General features: G+C 46.7%; 1 protein-coding gene across 1 annotated transcript in view; it reads left to right on the top strand.

Annotated features, from left to right (window-relative positions):
* GPAT2 (glycerol-3-phosphate acyltransferase 2, mitochondrial) overlaps positions 1 to 24168 on the top strand; it is a 134327-nt gene that overhangs the window by 88173 nt on the left and 21986 nt on the right. The window contains exons 15-17 of the mRNA XM_073653673.1: positions 4893 to 5154; positions 9498 to 9631; positions 23061 to 23138. Of these exons, the coding sequence (XP_073509774.1) occupies positions 4893 to 5154; positions 9498 to 9631; positions 23061 to 23138 (474 nt within the window). The remainder of the gene's footprint in view (positions 1 to 4892; positions 5155 to 9497; positions 9632 to 23060; positions 23139 to 24168) is intronic.

The following is a 24168-nucleotide window of genomic DNA, read 5'->3' as shown; positions in this document are numbered from 1 at the left end:
GGGGTGAGAGATGCACGGGGGGTGGATGAGAGATGCACGGGGGGTGGATGAGAGATGCACGGGGGGTGGATGAGAGATGCACGGGGGGGGTGAGAGATGCACGGGGGGTGGATGAGAGATGCACGGGGGGTGGATGAGAGATGCACGGGGGGTGGATGAGAGATGCACGGGGGGTGGATGAGAGATGCACGGGGGGTGGATGAGAGATGCACGGGGGGTGGATGAGAGATGCACGGGGGGTGGATGAGAGATGCACGGGGGGTGGATGAGAGATGCACGGGGGGGTGAGAGATGCACGGGGGGTGGATGAGAGATGCACGGAGGGGATGAGAGATGCACGGAGGGGATGAGAGATGCACGGAGGGGATGAGAGATGCACGGAGGGGATGAGAGATGCACGGGGGGTGGATGAGAGATGCACGGAGGGGGATGAGAGATGCACGGGGGGTGAGCTGCACATGGGGGGGGTTATGTTTACATAACTTTGTTGCCTTATGAAGGGCGGGGGGGGGCCCCCCAAAAATTTCTTGCACAGGGGCCCACTACAGTCTGTGTCCGCCCCTGGGATGAAGTAAATGCAGCTGAACAGCAGCTGTCAGGACAGCTGCCCTGTCCTGCTGCAGGGCGTGATGGGGCCTCAGTGATGCGGCTCCTGGCACAGCACATTATGTGGGGCTCCTGGCATAGCTCCTGGCGGGGACCTGGTCTACACTATATGATAAGTATGCACTAAACTCCAAATCCCTCCATAGCCCCGCCCACCCCAACCCCTCCTTGCTGGGCCATGGAAAAATGATCTTGCTTCAAGCCTTTCCCTGGTGCAAAAAAGGTTGGGGACCACTGCACTAGAGGATTAGTAACCCAGCTTCCATGTAGTCCTCCAAATTTATGAGCTCTGTCTTTATTTCTGCGACCACCACTGACTGGCAGCTTTCTGCCTATGCACATTGTACACAGAAAGCTGCCAATCAGTGCTTTGAGTGGGCAACTGGTAGATCTGCAGCAGATAAATTGTGATTTTATCAAAACTGCAGCGCCCAATAAAGTAAGTGACATATCACCGGCATCAGGGTCTATGCTTCTATATTGAGCTTTTCTCAAATGGGGAAGAAAAAACCTGGCGATAGATTCCCTTTTGTTTCTTTTGTGCACTGTAGTATCTGCTGCATATATGTTCTATATATCTATATGATGATCTGCTGCATATACTTACTATATATCTATACGATGGTCGGCTCTATATGCATACTATATATCAATACGATGGTCGGCTCTATATACCTACTATATATCTATACGATGGTCGTCTCTATATACATACTATATATCTATACGATGGTCGGCTCTATATACATACTATATATCAATACGATGGTCGGCTCTATATACATACTATATATCAATACGATGGTCGGCTCTATATACGTACTATATATCTATACGATGGTCGGCTGTATACACATACTATATATCTATACGATGGTCGGCTGTATACACATACTATATATCTATACGATGGTCGGCTGTATACACATACTATATATCTATACGATGATCTGCATATACAGTACGTACTATATATCTATACGATGGTCAGCTGTATACACATACTATATATCTATACGATGGTCGGCTGTATACACATACTATATATCTATACGATGGTCGGCTGTATACACATACTATATATCTATACGATGATCTGCATATACAGTACTTACTATATATCTATGCGATGGTTGGCTCCATATACGTACTGTATATACGATGGTCAGTTCTATATACCTACTAATATATACACTACTGTTCAAAAGTTTGGGGTCACCCAGACAATTTTGTGTTTTCCATGAAAACTCATACTTTTATTTATCAAATGAGTTGCAAAATGAATAGAAAATATAGTCCAGACATTGACAAGGTTAGAAATAATGATTTTTATTTGAAAGAATAATTTTCTCCTTCAAACTTTGCTTTCGTCAAAGAATGCTCCCTTTGCAGCAATTACAGCATTGCAGACCTTTGGCATTCTAGCTGTTAATTTGCTGAGGTAATCTTGAGAAATTTCCCCCCATGCTTCCTGAAGACCCTCCCACAAGTTGGATTTGTTTGATGGGCACTTTTTGCGTACCATACGGTCAAGCTGCTCCCACAACAGCTCAATGGGGTTGAGATCTGGTGACAGCGCCGGCCACTCCATTACAGATAGAATACCAGCTGCCTACTTCTTCCCTAAATAGTTCATGCATAATTTGGAGGTGTGCTTTGGGTCACTGTCCTATTGTAGGATGAAATTGGCTCCAATGAAGCGCTGTCCACAGGGTATGGCATGGCGTTGCAAAATGGAGTGATAACCTTCCTTATTTAAAATCCCAATTATTTTGTACAAATCTCCCACTTTACCAGCACCAAAGCAACCCCAGACCATCACATTACCTCCACCATGCTTGACAGATGGCGTCAAGCACTCTTCCAGCATCTTTTCAGTTTTTCTGCATCTCACAAATGTTCTTTTGTGTGATCCAAACACCTCAAACTTTGATTTGTCTGTCCATAAAACTTTTTTTCAATCTTCCTCTGTCCAATGTTTGTGTTCTTTTGCCTATTTTAATCTTTTCCTTTTATTAGCCAGTCCCAGATATGGCTTTTTCTTTGCCCTGAAGGCCAGCATCCCGGAGTCGCCTCTTCACTGTAGACATTGACACTGGCGTTTTGCGTGTACTATTTAATGAAGCTGCCAGTTGAGGAGCTGTGAGGCGTCGATTTCTCAAACTAGAGACTCTAATGTACTTGTCTTGTTGCTCAGTTGTGCAGCGGGGCCTCCCACTTCTCTTTCTACTCTGGTTAGAGCCTGTTTGTGCTCTCCTCTGAAGGGAGTAGTACACACCGTTGTAGGAAATCTTCAGTTTCTTGGCAATTTCTCGCATGGAATAGCGTTAATTTCTAAGAACAAGAATAGACTGTCGAGTTTCACATGAAAGTTCTCTTTTTCTGGCCATTTTGAGAGTTTCATAGAACAAACACATGTAATGCTCCAGATTCTCAACTAGCTCAAAGGAAGGTCAATGTTATAGCTTCTCAAATCAGCCAAACCGTTTTCAGCTGGGCTAACATACTTGTGCAAGGGTTTTCTAGGGTTTTCTAAACATCCATTAGCCTTTACATTACAGTTAGCAAACAAAATGTACCATTAAAACACTGGAGTGGTGGTTGTTGGAAATGGGCCTCTATACACCTATGTAGATCAGGGGTCCTCAAACTTTTTAAACAGGAGGCCAGTTCACTGTCCCTCAGACCATTGGAGGGCCGGAATATAATTTTTAAAGAAAACTATGAAAAAATTCCTATGCACACTGCACATATCTTATTTTGACGTAAAAAAACAATACAGGAACAAATACAATATTTAAAATGAAGAATAAGTAAAGTTAAATCAACCGGTATTTCAATAGGCAGGTAAATGTCCCCAATAGGCAGGTAAATGTCCCCAATAGGCAGCATAGGTCCTCAATAGGCAGGTAAATGTCCCCAATAGGCAGCATAGGTCCTCAATGGGCAGGTAAATGTCCCCAATAGGCAGCATAGGTCCCCAATAGGCAGCATAGGTCCTCAATGGGAAGGTAAATGTCCCCAATAGGCAGCATAGGTCCTCAATAGGCAGGCTGTTTCCCCCTTATAATGCCCTATGCAGGCTGTTCCCCTCCTTATAATGCCCCATGCAGGATGTCACTCCCCATATAATACCCCATGCAGGATGTCACCCCCCCATATAATGCCCCATGCAGGATATCACTCCCCTGTCTTTATAATGCCCCATTCAGGATGTCACCCCCCCATATAATGCCCCATGCAGGATATCACTCCCCTGTCTTTATAATGCCCCATGCTGGATGTCACCCCCCATATAATGCCCCATGCAGGATATCACTCCCCTGTCGTTATAATGCCCCATTCAGGATGTCACCCGCCCATATAATGCCCCATGCTGGATGTCACACCCCCCATATAATGCCCCATGCAGGATATCACTCCCCTGTCTTTATAATGCCCCATGCTGGATGTCCCCCCCCCCCCCATATAATGCCCCATGCAGGATATCACTCCCCTGTCGTTATAATGCCCCATTCAGGATGTCACCCCCCCCATATAATGCTCCATGCAGGATATCACTCCCCTGTCGTTATAATGCCCCATTCAGGATGTCACCCCCCCATATAATGCCCCATGCAGGATATCACTCCCCTGTCTTTATAATGCCCCATGTCTCCATACATTAAAAAAAAAATACTCCCCTCACTTCTCACCTGCTGTCGCTGCTTGGGTCCGGACTCCAGCGTTGCCGGCGTCTTCCCGCTCTGCGCTGCCTGTGATGGCTCAGAGGAGGGCGCGGTGGAACAACGTCACCGCACCCTCTGACCTGAGACGTCACAGGGAGCGCACAGCAGGAAGACAGCGGATCTGCAGAGGCACGGGGAGAGGTAAGTATCCGGCTGCCGGGGCCCTGAGCAAGCGGGGGAGAAGGGCGGGCGCTGACACCGCTCTCCTCCGCCCACAGCCCGGCGGGCCAGACAAAAATCCTCCGCGGGCCGTAGTTTGAGGACCCCTGATGTAGATATTGCAATAAAAACAAGACGTTTGCAGCTAGAATAGTCATTTACCACATTAACAATGTATAGAGTGTATTTCTGATTCATTTAATGTGCTTTTCTTTCAAAAATAATTAAATTTCTAAATGACCCCAAACTTTTGAACAGTAGTGAATATACACGATGATCTGCTGCATTTGCCTAACAACTTATCTCATTTGACTGAACTCCTCATATATAACTTGATTATGTACATTTTAAGTACTCTTTCTTAAATTATTGCTCGACCCTGTTCTCTACATTTTTCAGGGTGTCTCCCTGACCAGACTGCTGTCTGAACTCCCTGCGATAACTGAAGATATCCTTCTTCATGGGTTTGATGTTGGATTTTCTGGCCAGAGATGGGATATTCTCCGTCACAGCCTTTCCATCCTCCATGGCTCTGTCGCCTTGTATTCCACTCCCTCAGATGATGTATATGTGCTTTGCAGAGAGTCACTGGATAGTATAAGAGAACTATCCCTACAGAGCTCTTCCCTGCTGCCAGTCTTCTTACATGAAGCTATAGGAGGTACACTTATATGTCTGTCCTTACATCCCTAATAACACATGTCTGGAGCATCAGTTCTGGAGATTGCTTTGTGCCTTACCGCTGGTGTTCCACCTGGAAATGTATGACTCTGACTTCCAATGCCGGTATCCTGTGTGAAGGGACTTGCACCATTGATAAGGACAATGGTATCCAGTTGTTGATCATGTTCACACGAAACAACATTTTACAATTGCAGTGTGGGAATGTTGCCTAGCTATTCATTGATGCCTTCTGCACTATGTAGACGCTTTATGCAGTAACATTACAACACACCACATAAGCAAAATAGAAGAAATTATACATAGATAAGATATTGATGATCCATCCTTAGGATAGATCATCAGCATCAGATCAGTGAGGGCCCGACACTCAGCAACCCCACCAATCAGCTGGTACCCGGCTTTGCATCTGCTGGAAGGACACAGTGGGCTACAGGTGGACACCAGAGCTCTGTATAGACTGTATAGTGGCTGTTCTGGTAACAGCTGATCAGATGGATTGCCGGTTGTCTCTTATTATTTATACCTTAGTCATGCAGAACCCCTTTAAGAGCCCAGCTGAACGTGCTGTGTAGTGATGAGCGAGCGTGTTCGTTTAACCCTTTCGCCGAGCATTTCTGGTGTTTTCCGAGTATCTTCGGCGTGCTCGTATATTAAGTTCGAGTCCCTGCGGCTGCATGATTTATGACTGTTAGTCAGCCTCAACACATGTGAGGATTCCCTAACAAACAAGCAATCTCTGCATGTGTTGAGGCTGACTAACAGCCATAAATCATGCAGACGCAGAGATTCAAACATAATATACAGTACAGACCAAAAATTTGGACACACCTTCTCATTTAAAGATTTTTCTGTATTTTCATGACTTTGAAAATTGTACATTCACACTGAAGGCATCAAAACTATGGATTAACACATGTGGAATTATATACTTTACAAAAAAGTGTGAAACAACTGAAAATATGTCCTATATTCTAGGTTCTTCAAAGTAGCCACCTTTTGCTTTGATGACTGCTTTGCACACTCTTGGCATTCTCTTGATGAGCTTCAAGAGGTAGTCACGGGAAATGGTCTTCCAACAATCTTGAAGGAGTTCCCAGAGATGCTTAGCACTTGTTGGCCCTTTTGCCTTCACTCTGCGGTCCAGCTCACCCCAAACCATCTCGATTGGGTTCAGGTCTGGTGACTGTGGAGGCCAGGTCATCTGGCGTAGCACCCCATCACTGTCCTTCTTGGTCAAATAGCCCTTACACAGTCTGGAGGTGTGTTTGGGGTTATTGTCCTCTTGAAAAATAAATGATGGTCCAACTAAACCCAAACCGGATGGAATAGCATGCCGCTGCAAGATGCTGTGGTAGCCATGCTTGTTCAGTATGCCTTCAATTTTGAATAAATCCCCAACAGTGTCACCAGCAAAGCACCCCCACACCATCACACCTCCTCCTCCATGCTTCACGGTGGGAACCAGGCATGTAGAGTCCATCCGTTCACCTTTTCTGCGTCGCACAAAGACACTGCGGTTGGAACCAAAGATCTCAAATTTGGACTCATCAGACCAAAGCACAGATTTCCACTGGTCTAATGTCCATTCCTTGTGTTCTTTAGCCCAAACAAGTCTCTTCTGCTTGTTGCCTGTCCTTAGCAGTGGTTTCCTAGCAGCTATTTTACCATGAAGGCCTGCTGCACAAAGTCTCCTCTTAACAGTTGTTGTAGAGATGTGTCTGCTGCTAGAACTCTGTGTGGCATTGACCTGGTCTCTAATCTGAGCTGCTGTTAACCTGCGATTTCTGAGGCTGGTGACTCGGATAAACTTATCCTCAGAAGCAGAGGTGACTCTTGGTCTTCCTTTCTGTTCCGCTCACGCCCGGACTGACTGGCGTGAGCGTGATTAGTGATCCCACTGTACCATGAGCCGAAGAGTGCCTGGAGGGGCGTAACTAAGTATCAACCCGAACCAAGGTCCCACGGTGGCTCAGTCGACTCCGTGAACCAAGGAGGAACCGAGCAGAGGGACCAGGTGCTACTCCAGGTCAGACCCCGGTCACAGCTGTTGACCCACACCGGGGAATGCAGGAACAGGTAGGTTAGACTGGTGTACAGACAGGTGGGTACTGGTAAGCATGGCTGGTATGCAGACAGGTGGGTACTGGCAAGCATGGCTGGTATGCAGACAGGTGGGTACTGACAAGCACGGCTGGCATGCAGACAGGTGGGTACTGGCAAGCACGGCTGGAGTGCAGACAGGGAAATACTGGCAAGCACGGCTGGAGTGCAGACAGGCAGGTACTAGCAGGTTGGAGCGCAGGCTGGATAGGGTCCAGTACAGACTGTGAGACAGGAACAGAGCCGCAGATGCGGTAGACAAGCAGAGTAAAGCGAAACCGCCGGTGCGGAGGACAAGGCAGAGCAGAGCGGAACCGCAGGCGCGGTGGACAAGGCAGAACAGAGCGAAACCGCTGTAGCGGTGAGCTAGCAGAGCGGAGCGAAACCGCAGGTGCGGTGGACAAGGCAGAGCAGAGTGAAACCGCAAGTGCGGTGGACAAGGCAGAGCAGAGAGGAACCGCCAGAGCGGTGGGCAAGGCAGAGCAGAGAGAAACCGCTGGCGCGGTGAGCAAGCAGAACAAAACCACAGGAGCGGTGGACAAGGCAGAGCAGAGAGGAACCGCCGGAGCGGTGGACAAGGCAGAGCACAGCGAAACCGCCGGAGCGGTGAACAAGGCAGAGCAGAGAGGAACCGCCAGAGCGGTGGGCTAGGTAGAGCGGAGAGGAACCGCCAGAGCGGTGGGCAAGGCAGAGCAGAGCGAAACCGCCGGAGCGGTGAGCAAGCAGAGCAGAACAGGGCTGACGGTGCAGGCAGTGAGGACAGGGCTCTGTTCACATGAAACAGACAGGAAGATACAGGAAGATGGCTAGAACACAGGAGGTAGATACGGAGGAAGGGAAAAGGGACAAGCAGAACCAGATACACACAAGGTACTTACAATGAAGTAGCGAGTGGACACCAAACTCACAAACAGAAGTACAGAGACAACGAGTAGGAGTTAGGTGCAGGTTCAGACACTGCAGGAAAAGGGAGGGTACAGACATAGAGACAAACAGGTAACAGGCTAGGAGACAGTTCAGACAGGAACTGATACTGCAACGAGATACAGGAACGAGCCTGGGTATACAGCCCCCAGGGTGGCAGAAACAGACAAGAAGTCAGAGATAACAGGCCTGGGTATGCAGCCCCCAAGGTGGCAGAAACAGACAAGATACAGGACAAGACCTGGCAACTCAGAGGCAAGGAGCACACTGATAGATAGTGTTGCTCAGGCACCTCCTTCTGGGTGGAGGGGGTTTAAATATCCAGTGACTCACAGCAATAGGCTGGAGACGCATTAGGGGTGCGCCCACAGCTGCTATAAGAATTAGGAAGTAACCGGGCCGCTGCCCTAAGCAGTCAGACAAGAGACATGCACACAGCATGAACTGGAGCAAGGTTTGCAGGCTGGACTGATGGGTAAGATTGCGGTCTTGCATGGTGGGAGGTGGTGCACTATGCAAGCACGCCGCCAGGGATGTTACACTTTCCTGGGGCGGTCTTCATGTGAGCCAGTTTCTTTGTAGCGCTTGATGGTTTTTGCAACTGCACTTGGGGACACTTTCAAAGTTTTCCCAATTTTTCGGACTGACTGACCTTCATTTCTTAAAGTAATGATGGTCGCTCGTTTTTCTTTACTTAGCTGCTTTTTTCTTGCCATAATACAAATTCTAACAGTCTATTCAGTAGGACTATCAGCTGTGTATCCACCAGACTTCTGCACAACACAACTGATGGTCCCAACCCCATTTATAAGGCAAGAAATCCCACTTATTAAACCTGACAGGGCACACCTGTGAAGTGAAAACCATTTCCGGTGACTACCTCTTGAAGCTCATCAAGAGAATGCCAAGAGTGTGCAAAGCAGTCATCAAAGCAAAAGGTGGCTACTTTGAAGAACCTAGAATATAAGACATATTTTCAGTTTCACACTTTTTTGTTAAGTATATAATTCCACATGTGTTAATTCATCGTTTTGATGCCTTCAGTGTGAATGTACAATTTTCATAGTCATGAAAATACAGAAAAATCTTTAAATGAGAAGGTGTGTCCAAACTTTTGGTCTGTACTGTACGAGCATGCTGAAGATACTCGGAAAGCACCCGAGCGTGCTCAGCGAAAGGGTTAAACGAGCACACTCACTCATCACTAGTGCTGTGTGATGATCCCTTTTCTTGTACTTACCTTCATTGCACGTGATGCAACCTATTTCCACTCATTCTCTTTCCTATTTCTTGCAGCTTGTGCTATTCACGCGCTTCTGACTCAGCTTCCCAGCCTGTGTTTGGTGGAGATTCTGTTTACCCAGGATGAGATGATTGAAATGATGATGTGCCTCTGCTCCTTGCTGCACAAAAACATTTTGCTACAGCCGGTACTACGCATACTGCAATGTATATACTGTAGTACGTGACATGCAATTGCTTAATTCTGTATAAGAGCTGTGCACTGAAAATGATTCTTTACTTCTCGCTGTCCATGCATTCGAAAAATAATATTTTTTTGTTTAGAGCAGAATTCATTGTCAATCGCTTCATTGGGGGACACCGAAAACCATGGGTGTATGCTGCTGCCACTGGGAGGCTGACACTATGCACAAAAAAGTAAGCTTCTCCCCAGCAGTATACACCCCACTGACTGGCATTAAGTTTATCAGTTTAGCTTAATGTCAGTAGGAGGTAGACGCGCGTTTTTCATCCAGATCTACCTCAGTTTTTGTCGTTTTCCAGTCCAAACCCTAGGGATTTTGCTCCTCATAAGGAATTTGAGAAGGTCCTCTTCAGAGAAACGGAACACCCGACGCTTCCAGAGAGAGAAGCGACTCTGTATCCTGTATACCTTCGCCTCTGACGTTACAGAAATCTGGTCCGGTTCCCTGTCTGTGGATCCTCCAGTTTCCAGGTTGTCTACTAACACAGTCCTGCACCTTACGGACGGAGCATCCCTCAAGGATTCCAATGACAGACTCCTAGTCGTTCGCTAAATCTGCCTTTAAAGCAGCTGGTTCCACATTATGCCCTGCCTTTGCCACCACATGGGTGTCAAAGTCCATTTCTGCATGGACTAAGCAACTCCGTCAAGGCATCCTCACTGGAGCATAGCCTGACCAGTTAACTGATTTAGTGGACCAGATCTCCCATGCGGGAAAATATGTGGTCTCTGCCTCCCTGGGACACCGCCTCATGTGCTGCTCAAGCGACCAGTAATATAGTGGCCATACACAGAATCATGTGGCTAAAGTATTGGCAGGCGGACTTGTCCTCGAAGAAGTCCTTCACCAATTTGCGTTTCCAGGGATCTCAGCTATTTGGAACCAGGCTGGACCAGATTATAAAGGAGGCCACCAGAGGGACGAGCTCTCTCCTCCCTCAGGCTAAACCTCGGTGCCCGCCCCTGAAGAGTAAGTTTTGGTCTTTTCGATGCTTCATGGTGTGGAAGATTTCACCCATCAGGAAAGGCCTCAGGCACGTCAGGAAAGAAAAAGGGTTTCCTTCAAACCGTCTCCCTGGCGTGCACAAGGCAGATCCTCCAGGAATCGTCCTGGCAGGTTCTCCTCTGCATGATGCTTCTCTGCCTCTCTGGGATTTTCCCAGGCTGGGCAATCGTCTCCTATATTTTAGGGACATTTGGCTCGCCTCCTTCAAGGGGCCCTGGGTCAGAGAGCTTGTATCTTCAGGATACAAAATAAAATTTGTTTTGTGGCCCCGAGATCGTTTCTTCAAATCCCGTCCCCCAGGGGATCCCTCTCTGGTTCTGGGTTTTTTCGCAGCCATTGCCTCTCTCCTTAGATCAGACATCATCGTTCCTGTTCCAGCCCGGGTACATTTCACAGGTTTTTATTCGAACCTCTTTGTAGTTACAAAGAAGGACGGGTCGGTTCCACCCATCTTGGATCTAAAATTACAGAACAGAAGGGTTAGTCTTCGCCACTTCAGAATGGAATCCCTTCGATAACTTCCATGGAGTCGCGAGAATTCCAGTGCTCGGTAGACATCCAAGATGCCTATCTCCATGTCCCTATCTTCCCAGAGGTTCCTGCTGTTAGGGTGAACACTTTGGTATGTTCACTAGTTGCCTGCTTCTGGCCTAATGGATATGATCAAGTGCATGCAAGAAAGAATAACATCAGACACACACACAGTCGGATGTAAGCTCTCCTTGATCAGCTATGGCACAGCTCCAAGTGTCTTTATTCAAGCCGAACATAGACTTATATGGACTGTAAATAGGACCTCGGTTAACCCTAGAATGGGAGTAACCAGATGTATTCATTGGTTAGTCCATGGGCAGATCCATGAGGTCATCAGGGGGCGTGGTCTACGAGGTCATCAGGGTGGGTTGGTCTATGAGGTCATCAGGGTGGGTTGGTCCATGAGGTCATCAGGGGGTGTAGTCCATGAGGTCATCAGGGTGGGTTGGTCCATGAGGTCATCAGGGGGCGTAGTCCATGGGGTCATCAGGGTGGGTTGGTCCATGAGGTCATCAGGGGGCCTAGTCCATGAGGTCATCAGGGGGCGTGATCCATGCGATGTGTCACTCTGTGGTTGGTTAGTCCTTCTATAGAATGCAGCTTCCTCCCAGAACAGAGCATGGTGTGATGAAACAGGAAATGGCAGCCATCTTTTGATCTAAACACCCTTATGTAAGGTGAAATAATACACTTTGTGGGTCTTTTCTCTCAATCTCCTATGTTTTGAGGTTAATTAAGTATTTTAGCCTATGGCTCTCCTCAACCTTGCTCCTTTGCAGTACGTCAGGACCACTTTCAGTTTATTAACCTTTTGTCCCTACTGTGGTTCCCTCACCCATCAGTGCGTGATCACCCCTCTTGCTTGGGTGATTGCGACCTGTTGTGCTCCTACAAATGAGTATAGAATGGCACAACACACAAAGTAGAGGATATGTAACATTATGTAGAAGGTTCTGATGGAGGCATAAACTTCTTGCAGTGGGAGGCTTGTATCCACATCGAAGTAGGAGTGGTCAGGAGCACTTGGTAGGGACCCTCAAATCTCAATTCCAGGGATGTCTTTCTGGTGAACTTCTTTACCAGCACGTAGTCACCAGGTTGGAAAGTGTGAGAACCTTCACTGAAGTCTGGATCTGGAATGGATGATAAAACTCGTACATGTGTTATTGACAATTCTTTAGTAAGGGCAATGACATAATTTACAAGAGTATCACTTCCTAAGGCTAGCTGTTGTGGAAAATATTGACCCAACCTTTGAGGCCCCCCAAAAAGAATCTCATATGGTGTAAGTTTAGTGGGACCCCTCGGAGTGTTTCTGAATGAATATAAGGCAATGGGCAAAATGTCTGTTCAAGGAAGTCTGACCTCCTGACTGGCTTTCAGTATTTTGTTTTTCAAGGTGCCATTTAGCCTTTCTACTTTACCACTACTCTGGGGGTGATATGGAGTATGTAAACCTAAATCGGCCCCTACTAATGTCCATAGTTCCTTAGTCAGTGCTGCAATGAATGCGGGTCCTTGGTCACTCTCAATTACCTCTGGGATTCCATATCTGCACACTACCTCAGTCATAAGTCTCTTAACAGTCACTATGACAGTCATGTTGTTTACTGGATAGGCTTCAGGCCATCCCGAGAACATGTCAGTCACTACCAGTACATACTCGTACTTCCCTACTATTAGCATTTGAATATGATCGATTTTAATTCTTTGAAAGGGATAGAGTGGTTTAGACAAATGTTTCTGAGTAACTTTCTGAGGCGGTTCTGGATTGCATTTTGCACACACAAAGCTGGACTTGCAATATTTTTGGGTGACAGTAGAAATTCCAGGTGCCATATAAGTCTTCCAAATCAAGTCATTCATCTGATTCTTGCTTCTATGGGTGATACCGTGTGCCCAGTCTGTCACCGAGGGGTACAGATTACGAGGTAGACAAATTTTTTTTCTTCCTCCAGACTCCATCTTCATCCTTTTTAGCTCCTGCTTCTTGCCATGACTTCTTTTCATCATCCAGTGTCTTGATGTAAATGGATAAAACTTCATGAGAGAGCTTTGAGGCCCTTCTTCAGTGTCTTGAGACACGTACGCCGCTGCTTTCTCTTCTCTAAATCAATCCTGGTCATGTGTAACCACGGCATATCCCGTATGGAATCTTCCTGTTTCATCTGCAAATCTGGAACCATCGGTGAAGAACGTCAGGTCAGCATGCGAGAGTGAGTCTTCAGACACATTTCTCTTGGAGGCAGCTTCTTCCTGCATGTTGGAGACAATCATGATCCTCTGAGTGTGTAAAGGCATCTTCACCGAAAGCATCAGTATCATCATCCACATCCCCCCTGGAAAGAGGAAGTAGCGTGTACGGGTTGAGGATGGTGCAGTGGATAAGAGTGACATTATCCGGAATCAAGAGGGAACATTGGAGTCTCATATGACGCTGCAGCGACAGATGTTTAGGTTGAGTTTGGTCAAGAATAGCTTTTATGTCGTGTGGAGCCATTAAGAGAACCGGATGTCCTAAGATGATATCAGAAGTTTTGTCCAGAACACATGTGCAGCATGAACGGCTCTGAGGCTAGTCAGGGGAGCTTGAGACACCGAGTCCAGACGGGCTGAGTAATAGCCGATGGGTCTTGTTCTTCCCCCATGTTTCTGTGGTAGGACTCCGTAAGCATGTCCTGCTACTTCACTGACAAACAAGTAAAAAGGTAGTTGATAATTTGGGATTCCAAGAGCTGGTGCAGACTGTATGGCCTGTTTAAGAGCGTAGAAGGCATCCACGAATTTGGGATGTAGTGGAAAAGCTTACATCTTGAGGTCATCGTAAAATGGTTGCATCAGCTTTGAGGCATTTGGAATCCATTGGCGACAATATGTGATTGCTTAGGTCCTTTTGGTAGAGGAACGGTCTCAATAGCAACTTTCCTTTCACCCGTTAGGCGTTTCAGGTTTGGAGAGAGACAGTGGCCTAAAAACACAACTTTGGGCTGACACCACTGGATTTTGTTGAGGGACACCTTGCAGTTTTATTTTGCAAGATGAAGGAGAAGACTGAGACTCGACTCTTCAGCTGTCGCCTGATCCGGACAACATAGTAGGAGATCATCCATATACTGAAGAAGGACAACTTGATGGTTAGTCTCTCTCCACAGCCGTAAACAAGAGGCAAGAGCCTGAGAGAAATGACTTGGTGAGTTCTGTGCTCCTTGTGGTAAGACCGTCCAGGTGTATTGTGATCCTCTGTAAGTGAAGGCAAACAGGTACCAATCTTCTGGATGCAGTGGTACGCTGAAGAAAGCATTGGCCAGATCGATGACAGTAAAACATTTTGCATCTGATGGTATTTCTGACAACAATATATGTGGATTGGGCACAATGGGACTTTCTAGTACGGTTGCTGCGTTAACAGCTCAGAGCTTAAGTCGTTGGCAGAACTGAACACCAGAGTCCCATGTGGTGTCACTGACAAGTGAGGCATCATTAAATGCAGTGTCCATAACAGGCCAATATGCATCACCTGCTTGAAGATTTTCCAGCGAAATGAGATCTTGCCATGTTTTGGAGTAATTCCTTTGGATTTGAAGGATGCTTCTATAGAAAGGCATCGGCTGTTTTTCTGGATATGGGAGTTGGTTTAGCAGAGTAGCAGCTTGCTGGGGTGTAAACTTGACAAAGGGTGGGCTCCTCAGACGTGAGCATTGGCACGGTTGGTGATGGCACCGGAAGTACAGGTGTAATTACTTGTGTATGAGGAGCAGGAGGAGGTAACAGTCCTGGAATGAGGGGCTCTATTTGGGCAGCTCCTATATCATGGGGTGGAGTCCAGGTGACGCAGGCAGTCTTAAAAGCTTTAACAGTTCTGTCCTCATTACTAATTAACCTGATTTCGGAGAGGCAGCAAATGCTTGGGGGGGGCTACACTTGTTCATTTTAATTCCAACAATCTCCCTTGCACACGCATGAACAGGGAACCCGAAGATGCCAACACCAATGGCAGGAATTGTCAAGGTCTCAATCTGCTCACTAATATTCGCATACTCTAAGATACGAGTTATTGCCGCGCGTAGTTGTCGAGCACGGACATCTGGATGAATAGGGTCAAAAGTAGGGATTACAGCGTGTATGATCATTCTACAAGGAAGATTGCCAGATTTAGTCACCGCTATGTCCCCAACAGCTATCTGACCACGCGACTCAACAATGATTCGACTGTCAGTTTGAATAGTCACCCCTCCTGCTTCCACTATAGCTCCAGCCACACCTCCGTTGTGCTCTAACCGAGGGTTGGCAGCATTAACAATAGGGTCCGTTTACATAGTCATTATGTCACCCTTACCCAGCACTAACAAGGGTCCCTCAGGAAGTTCTTTTTCAAAAATGGGTTGGCAACATTCCCTCCCCTTTGTGCTTCCTGTGATGTTGGTGTCCCCCCCCCCCCCCCAGATTGAGCCCCTCCTTGATTCAGTGGCCACCATTCCATACGGGTGTGCGCGAGGGGCTGTGAGGTACTGGGAATAAAGTTAAGTAGACTGCGTGAGAGTGCTGTTGTAGCGGGAGTGTTGGGAAGAGAGGTCGCTGCTTGAAGTAACTCGTGTGGACGTGCGGCTGAGTTGCCAGTGGAATTGACAGTGGAAAGGGTCGGTGCTGGGGATGATCCAGGTGGGAGAATATCTGGGCTCACGATGGGAGTGTTAGGTGAAAGGGTCGGTGGCCCACTGGACACCGTTGTGACAGGGAACATGGGTAAAGCCTGTTCACTTCCCGAAGGAGTTTAGTACTGGCCATTAGTGGTCATTATTGGGTAAAAAGGATCTGGTCTTGTGGTGTATAGCATTTGCCTAGTATGTTCACCACCAAAAGTCGTGTGTATATTCCTGGATTGTGCCTCACTCGATTTAGCCAGATCTATGTCAGTTACATGATGATATGGCTCAGTTTGTATGATCTGGGGCAACGTTCCAAGATGGCCACCACTGGAGGCAGCACATGTGCCATCCACAAAATGGCCACCACCAGAAACCGCACATGGCAATGTGCCACCATCACCACCATTATACGGCAGTGGCCGCTCACAGGACACATTTTTGTAATACACATGACTCAAAACTCATTCCTTTTTCCTTTCCTCTTCTACCCAATTTTCTCTATACAAACTTTCAGAGACTCTTTCCCATGCCCTAGCAGTAGACAACAATCCATTATCTTCTAAAGTACTTTTCTGTCTTTTAAGACAGTCTTCCACTCCAGGGGCTGTAACCTCCCCCCTTCTGGCATTCCACACAACTTCATAAGCTTTTTACATTGTTTAACATGACTTTTCCCTTCACGGGTCGCAACGAATGCACACGGGTCTAACTTGCCATCTGAATTTGGCTTAGTGCCAATACGACAAAACTGCATTAATTTCTCCATCTTTCTCTATATAGACCAAGATAAACACAAAACAAATAATAAGACGGGGGAGGATGACTCAAACCTGAGATTCTAAAGGAAAACTGAGTCTGCAGCACACACTTTCTATCAGTCTCCGTCCTGCCACGTGGTCCCTGTCTGATTTCCGTATAATATATATATATATATATATATATATATATATATATATATATATACAGTACAGACCAAAAGTTTGGACACACCTTCTCATTTAAAGATTTTTCTGTATTTTCATGACTATGAAAATTGTACATTCACACTGAAGGCATCAAAACTATGAATTAACCCATGTGGAATTATATACTTAACAAAAAAGTGTGAAACAACTGAAAATATGTCTTATATTCTAGGTTCTTCAAAGTAGCCACCTTTTGCTTTTGATGACTGCTTTGCACACTTTTGGCATTCTTTTGATGAGCTTCAAGAGGTTGTCACCGGAAATGGTCTTCCAACAATCTTGAAGGAGTTCCCAGAGATGCTTAGCACTTGTTGGCCCTTTTGCCTTCACTCTGCGGTCCAGCTCACCCCAAACTATCTTGGGTTCAGGTCTGGTGACTGTGGAGGCCAGGTCATCTGGCGTAGCACCCCATCACTCTCCTTCTTGGTCAAGTAGCCCTTACACAGCCTGGAGGTGTGTTTGGGGTCATTGTCCTGTTGAAAAATAAATGATGGTCCAACTAAACGCAAACCGGATGGAATAGCATGCCGCTGCAAGATGCTGTGGTAGCCATGCTGGTTCAGTATGCCTTCAATTTTGAATAAATCCACAACAGTGTCCCCACCAAAGCACCCCCACACCATCACACCTCCTCCTTCATGCTTCACAGTGGAAACCAGGCATGTAGAGTCCATCCGTTCACCGTTTCTGCATCGCACAAAGACACGGTGGTTGGAACCAAAGATCTCAAATTTGGATTCATCAGACCAAAGCACAGATTTCCACTGGTCTAATGTCCATTCCTTGTATTCTTTAGCCCAAACAAGTCTCTTCTGCTTGTTGCCTGTCCTTAGCAGTGGTTTACTAGCAGCTATTTTACCATGAAGGCCTGCTGCACAAAATCTCCTCTTAACAGTTGTTGTAGAGATGTGTCTGCTGCTAGAACTCTGTGTGGCATTGACCTGGTCTCTAATCTGAGCTGCTGTTAACCTGTGATTTCTGAGGCTGGTGACTCGGATAAACTTATCCTCAGAAGCAGAGGTGACTCTTGGTCTTCCTTACCTGGGGCGGTCCTCATGTGAGCCAGTTTCTTTGTAGCGCTTGATGGATTTTGCAACTGCACTTGAGGACACATTCAAAGTTTTCCCAATTTTTCGCACTGACTGACCTTCATTTCTTAAAGTAATGATGGCCACTCGTTTTTCTTTACTTAGCTGCTTTTTTCTTGCCATAATATAAATTCTAACAGTCTACTCAGTAGAACTATCAGCTGTGTATCCACCTGACTTCTGCACAACACAACTGATGGTCCCAACCCCATTTATAAGGCAAGAAATCCCACTTATTAAACCTGACAGGGCACACCTGTGAAGTGAAAACCATTTCCGGTGACTATCTCTTGAAGCTCATCAAGAGAATGCCAAGAGTGTGCAAAGCAGTCATCAAAGCAAAAGGTGGCTACTTTGAAGAACCTAGAATATAAGACATATTTTCAGTTGTTTCACACTTTTTTGTTAAGTATATAATTCCACATGTGTTAATTCATAGTTTTGATGCCTTCAGTGTGAATGTGCAATTTTCAAAGTCATGAAAATATGGAAAAATCTTTAAATGAGAAGGTGTGTCCAAACTTTTGGTCTGTACTGTATATATATAAATAAAACACCTGTATTAATCCAATTTCCAGACCCCGTACCGAGTCACTCACTCTAGGCTACGTGCCGAAACTCAATTTACTAGTCCAATTACCAGGCCCCGTACCGAGTCACTCACTCTAGGCTACGTGCCAAAACTCAATTTACTAGGCTTCGGGCCGAGTCACTCACTCCAGGCTCCGTGCCGGTACCAGGCTGAGTCACTCACTCTAGGCCACGCCAAATTACTCACTCCAGGCTAAGTACCCCTACTTTCTCCACCAGAACTGAAAATCGTATCACATGCGACAAACGTGAACTGTACCACAGACAATATCCTTTACTTCTCCAGACACTGCTCAAAAGCCCACTTGCTCCCTTTAAATACCAGTCAATCTCCCCTCAACACGACACATAGCAGGCAACAGAGTACGTGACGGTTCTTCCGCAGTTAAATGGCCAGCAGCGGAGAGACCCTTCTGCCGTTTTACAGATACCTCGAAAACCAGACACAGGCAATCTGCACAGGATACCCCGATGAACACAGGAAAAGACTACAGATTATAAAAATCAGCAGACTTACCGTGTTTGGTTATGGAGGTGATCAAGTCTCCTGGCTCCGGTTATTCAGTGCGTCCTGCCATTCCACTCGCCTGTCCTCAGGGTGTAGGGCTCTCCCTTTGCTGGCCCCACGTTGGGCAGCCAAAAATGTTAGGCTGAACACTTTGGTATGTTCACTTGTTGCCTGCTCCTGGCCTAATGGATATGATCAAGTGCATGCAAGAAAGAATAACATCAGACACACACACAGTTTGATGTAAGCTCTCCTTGATCAGCTATGGCACAGCTCCAAGTGTCTTTATTCAACCCGAACATAGACTTATATGGACTGTAAATAGGGGCTCGGTTAACCCTAGAATGGGAGTAAGCAGATGTATTCATTGGTTAGTCCATGGGCAGATCCATGAGGTCATCGGGGGGCGTGGTCCATGAGGTCGTAAGGGGGCGTGGTCCATGAGGTCATCGGGGGCGTGGTCCATGAGGTCATCAGGGGGTGTAGTCCATGAGGTCATCAGGGTGGGTTGGTCCATGAGGTCATCAGGGGGCATAGTCCATGAGGTCATCAAGGTGGGTTGGTCCATGAGGTCATCAGGGGGCGTGATCCATGCGATGTGTCACTCTGTGGTTGGTTAGTCCTTCTATAGAATGCAGCTTTCTCCCAGAACAGAGCATGGTGTGATGAAACCGGAAATGGCAGCCATCTTTTGATCTAAACAACCTTATGTAAGGTGAAATAATACACTTTGTGGGTTTTTTCTCTCAATCTCCTATGTCTTGAGATTAATTAAGTATTTGAGCCTATGGCTCTCCTCAACATTGCTCCTTTGCAGTACGTCAGGACCATTTTCAGTTTATTAACCTTTTGTCCCTACTGTGGTTCCCTCACCCATCAGTGCGTGATCACCCCTCTTGCTTGGGTGATTGCGACCTGTTGTGCTCCTACAAATGAGTATAGAATGGCACAACACACAAAGTAGAGGATATGTAACATTATGTAGAAGGTTCTGATGGAGACATAAACTTCTTGCAGTGGGAGGCGTGTATCCACATCAAAGTAGGAGTGGTCAGGAGCACTTGGTAGGGACCCTCAAATCTCAATTCCAGGGATGTCTTTCTGGTGAACTTCTTTACCAGCACGTAGTCACCAGGTTGGAAAGTGTGAGTACCTTCACTGAAGTCTGGATCTGGAATGGATGATAAAACTCGCACGTTTTCTTTCAATCTCCTATGTCTTGAGGTTAATTAAGTATTTGAGCCTATGGCTCTCCTCAACACTGCTCCTTTGCAATACGTCAGGACCACTTTCAGTTCGTCACCCTGCCATTCAGTCTCTCAACCGCTCCCAGAGTTTTCACAAAGATAATGACAGCGGTGATGGCCCTCTTACGGATCAGGGGCCTAGTGGTCATCCCTTACCTTGACGATCTCATCAAAGATCTGTCCTTTTCCCTTGCCCAGGAAAGTCTATCCATCACCCTCGATACCCTGTCTCGGCTTGGCTGGATAGTCAACAGGGAATAATCTTGTCTTGTCCCTACTCAATGTCTGATATTCCTAGGCATGCTGTTCAACACCATTCAGGCAAGGGTCTTTCTCTCCCAGGAGAAGAGAGCATCCCTCCAGCCGGGGCTTCGCTCTCCTCAGGCCCCTCGCCTCCATCTCTCTGTTCGGCCATTGCGTTCCTGGGAAAGATGGTGGCGGCGGTGGAGGCGATTCCATTAGCGCATTTCCACACCAGACCACTTCAGCAAGCCATCCTATCCCAGTGGAACAGATCTGTTGTCTCTCTGGACCGTCCAATTCGGAACTCTTCTCGAGTCAAGACATCCCTAAACTGTTGGCTATCATTCCCGCTCATTCTTTAGGGTCGGTCCTTTCTTCCCATTCCCTGGCAAGTGGTGACGGCGAATGCCAGTCTCCTCGGCTGGGGACCTGACTGTCCTGGGACGTTGGTTGCCGGAGGAGTCCTCCCTGCCGACCAACATCCTAGAGATCAGAGCCATTCTTCTGTCACTTCTCCACTGGCAGAATCTTCTCAGGGGTCTGTTGGTCCGAGTTTAGACAGACAATGCCACAGCTGTGGCATATGTCAACCACCAGGAAGGGACCCCGAATCCTTTGGCGCTAACCGAAGTCTCCCAGATTCTTCTCTGAGCAGAGAACAAGGTTCTGGCAATATACGCAGTACACATCCCCAGAGTAGAGAATTGGGCCGCCGACTTTCTCAGTCTCGAGGGTCTCGCGGCTGGAGAATGGTTCCTACATTAGGACGTCTTCCTTCAGATTTGTCCGAGTTGGGGCACTCTGGACGTAGATCTCATGGTGTCCCGGTTGAACAGAAAGGTTCCGCGTTTCGTTTCCAGGTCCCAAGACCTTCTCGCGGTGGGAGTCGACGTACTGGCGATTCCCTGGTCACAGTTCACTCTTCCCTAACTGTTCCCGCCTCTTCCCCGGCTATTGAAGAAGATCAAAGCAGAAGGGGTGCCTGTCATTCTGATAGCACCGGACTGGCCCAGGTCCTGGTATGCAGAGGTCATCAATATTCTCGCACACACTCCTTGGAAGCTTCCAGACAGACCAGATCTGCTTTCCCAGGGCCCCATGTTCTGCCGGAATTCTCGGTCACTCGATTTGATGGCATGGCTGTTGAAACCTCGGTTCTAAGAGCTTCTAGGTTTTCGGGACGAGTGATTTAGATGATCCGGGTTCGGAAGCCCTCATCTCGAGTGTACTATCGGACTTGAAAAGCTTTTTTTCCGTTGGTGTGAAACCAATCACACTGCGCCTATTACTTTCTCCCTTCCTTCGATTTCTGGTTTTTCTTCAGGCAGGACTTGATGCAGGCCTTCCTCTCAGTTCTCTGAAGGGCCAGGTCTCTGCGCTATTCACTCTTTTCCAGAAGAATTTAGCTTCTCGCTCACAGGTCAGAACTTTTCTTCAGGGAGTGGCCCACGCAGTTCTTCCGTACCGTACGCCTGTTGATCCCTGGGACCACAACCTAGTTCTGGAGGCCCTTAGGAGTTCCCCCTTTGAACTCCTTTGTCGCTCTCCATTTTCTTGTTCTCCACCAGGACAAGGTGGTTTTGCGACCGGTGCCTTCTTTCCTTCCGAAGGTGGTTTCCACCTTTCATCTCGATGAGGACATCGTCCTCCCTTCCTTTTTTCCATCTCCGAGCCACTGGAACGTTCCCTGAATAGGTTGGACCTGGTCAAGGCAGTTTGAGTTTACCTTGCTATCACCGCCTTCCGGAGGACGGACTCTTTGTTATCCCTGAGGGGGCGCGGAGAGGCCTTCCGGCTTCCAAGGCTACGATTGCTCTCTGGATCCGGACGGCAACCTTGGGAGGCCTAAGACTAAGGACTAAGAACAGAGCGCCTCCTCCTGGGATTAAGGCCCACTCTACCCAAGTGGTGGGTGCCTCCTGGGCCGTTCGTCATAGGACATCCGCCCTACAGCTATGCAAAGCGGCGACCTGGTTTTCCGTTCACACGTTCGCCAAATTTTACAGGGTCTGTATCTATGCTTTGGCATATGCCAGCCTAGGTAGGAGAACCTTGCAGGCAGCAGTGGTTTGTTCTCCAACCTGAATGAAGTTTTCTGCTGTTCCCCTCCCCAGGGACTGCTTTGGGACATCCCATAGTTTCTTGTGTCCCCCAATGAAGCGATAGAGAAAACAGGATTTTTGGTTACTCACCATGAAATCTGCTTCTCGGAGCCTTCATTAGGATACCCAGCACCCTCCCATTTTGACAGCTTTACTAACTGTTATAATGTTATAGTTTGGATTTGTGTATTTCTCTTTAAATGTTGCTTCTCCTACTGCTTGTACACTAACTGATTAACTTAATGGCAGTCGGTGGGGTGTACACCGCTGTGGAGGAGCTAACTTTTTTTGTGCATAGTGTCAGCCTCCTAATGGCAGCACTATACACCCATGATTTCCGGTGTCCCCCCATGAAGGCTCTGAGAAACAGATTTTGAGGTGAGTAACCAAAAATCCTGTTTTTATTATGCATTCATTTTATCATTGTCGTCTTTGTTTATCAGCCATGTCGGAACGTATATCTTCTGTGCCAAGATATCCTGGACAAGCTGGTTCACTGCGGTCTTCTCTCTATGTATGAGGTGGGTTTATTAGAAGGAGGGCTGATTTACAAATCATGTCTGACTTTCACACATTCCAAATTTAAAGGGAATGTGTCATTAAGATCAACCCCCCCTAAGCCGTGTATATGGGGTGTAGGTCATAGGAAACTGCATAAAATAATACATCGATACCTGCGATCCGATGTCTTATTCCAGAGAAATCCGCGTTTTTCTTATATGTACATGAGCTGTTCAGGACTATGGGACGGACATAGATCTCCCTGAGAATTTGCTTCCAGAGCTTTTTTTTTTTTAATCAGATAATTTTTATAGAATTTTCCAAAACCATATTATACAAATAATACAAAACGAAAAAGAAGAGCATAACACTCTTATCTTCCACCCGCCCGGAGCTAAAACAATTCTCAGTAAAATAATGGTTTCATAGCACTTCAACTAGTACATTTCAAATGTGTTTTAATGGAAATGACTCTGCTTTACAACTCCAACCTCGGTCGGGAAAGCTGTGAATTGTCGACCAATAATTTCACTTTCACCAGCTATTACAGTAATCTTGTATGTTTTAGAGATCCATGCAATTCTTTAGGTACAATTAAGGGTACATCACATTAAAAATATCCCATTTATATGTCCATATAACCGTTATATAATTTAGGTCAGGAGGATTCTATTTCTGAACAGTTCAAATGATGCTGATCCTGAGACATTAAGCCAGGGGGTCCCACGTTTTATCATATTGTAGATGCCTGTCCTGTGTAAGATATACACTTCTTTCCATAAGAATCATGTAATTGACCTTATTAATGAATTCTCTATGTGTGGGTGGAGTTTCTGACAACCAGTGGGAGGCAATCCATTTCCGTGTAGCATAAAGCAGTCTAGCAATTGTTATTTTCCCCTGTTCATCTGCAAAAGTTTCATCCACATATCCTAGAATACATACAATAGGGTCTCTGTATACTGTCACCCCCATTACACTGTTAATTAATTTTAGAACAATTGTCCAAAACTTCTGTATGAGCGTGCAGGTCCACATCATGTGTAAGAA

The sequence above is a fragment of the Phyllobates terribilis genome, unplaced genomic scaffold (assembly GCF_046119375.1).
Source record: "Phyllobates terribilis strain yellow unplaced genomic scaffold, ASM4611937v1 Scaffold_11__3_contigs__length_659146591, whole genome shotgun sequence".
Classification (NCBI taxonomy): Eukaryota; Metazoa; Chordata; class Amphibia; order Anura; family Dendrobatidae; genus Phyllobates; species Phyllobates terribilis.
Note: the sequence above shows the minus strand (reverse complement) of the source record. Positions and strands in the feature narration are given on the sequence as shown.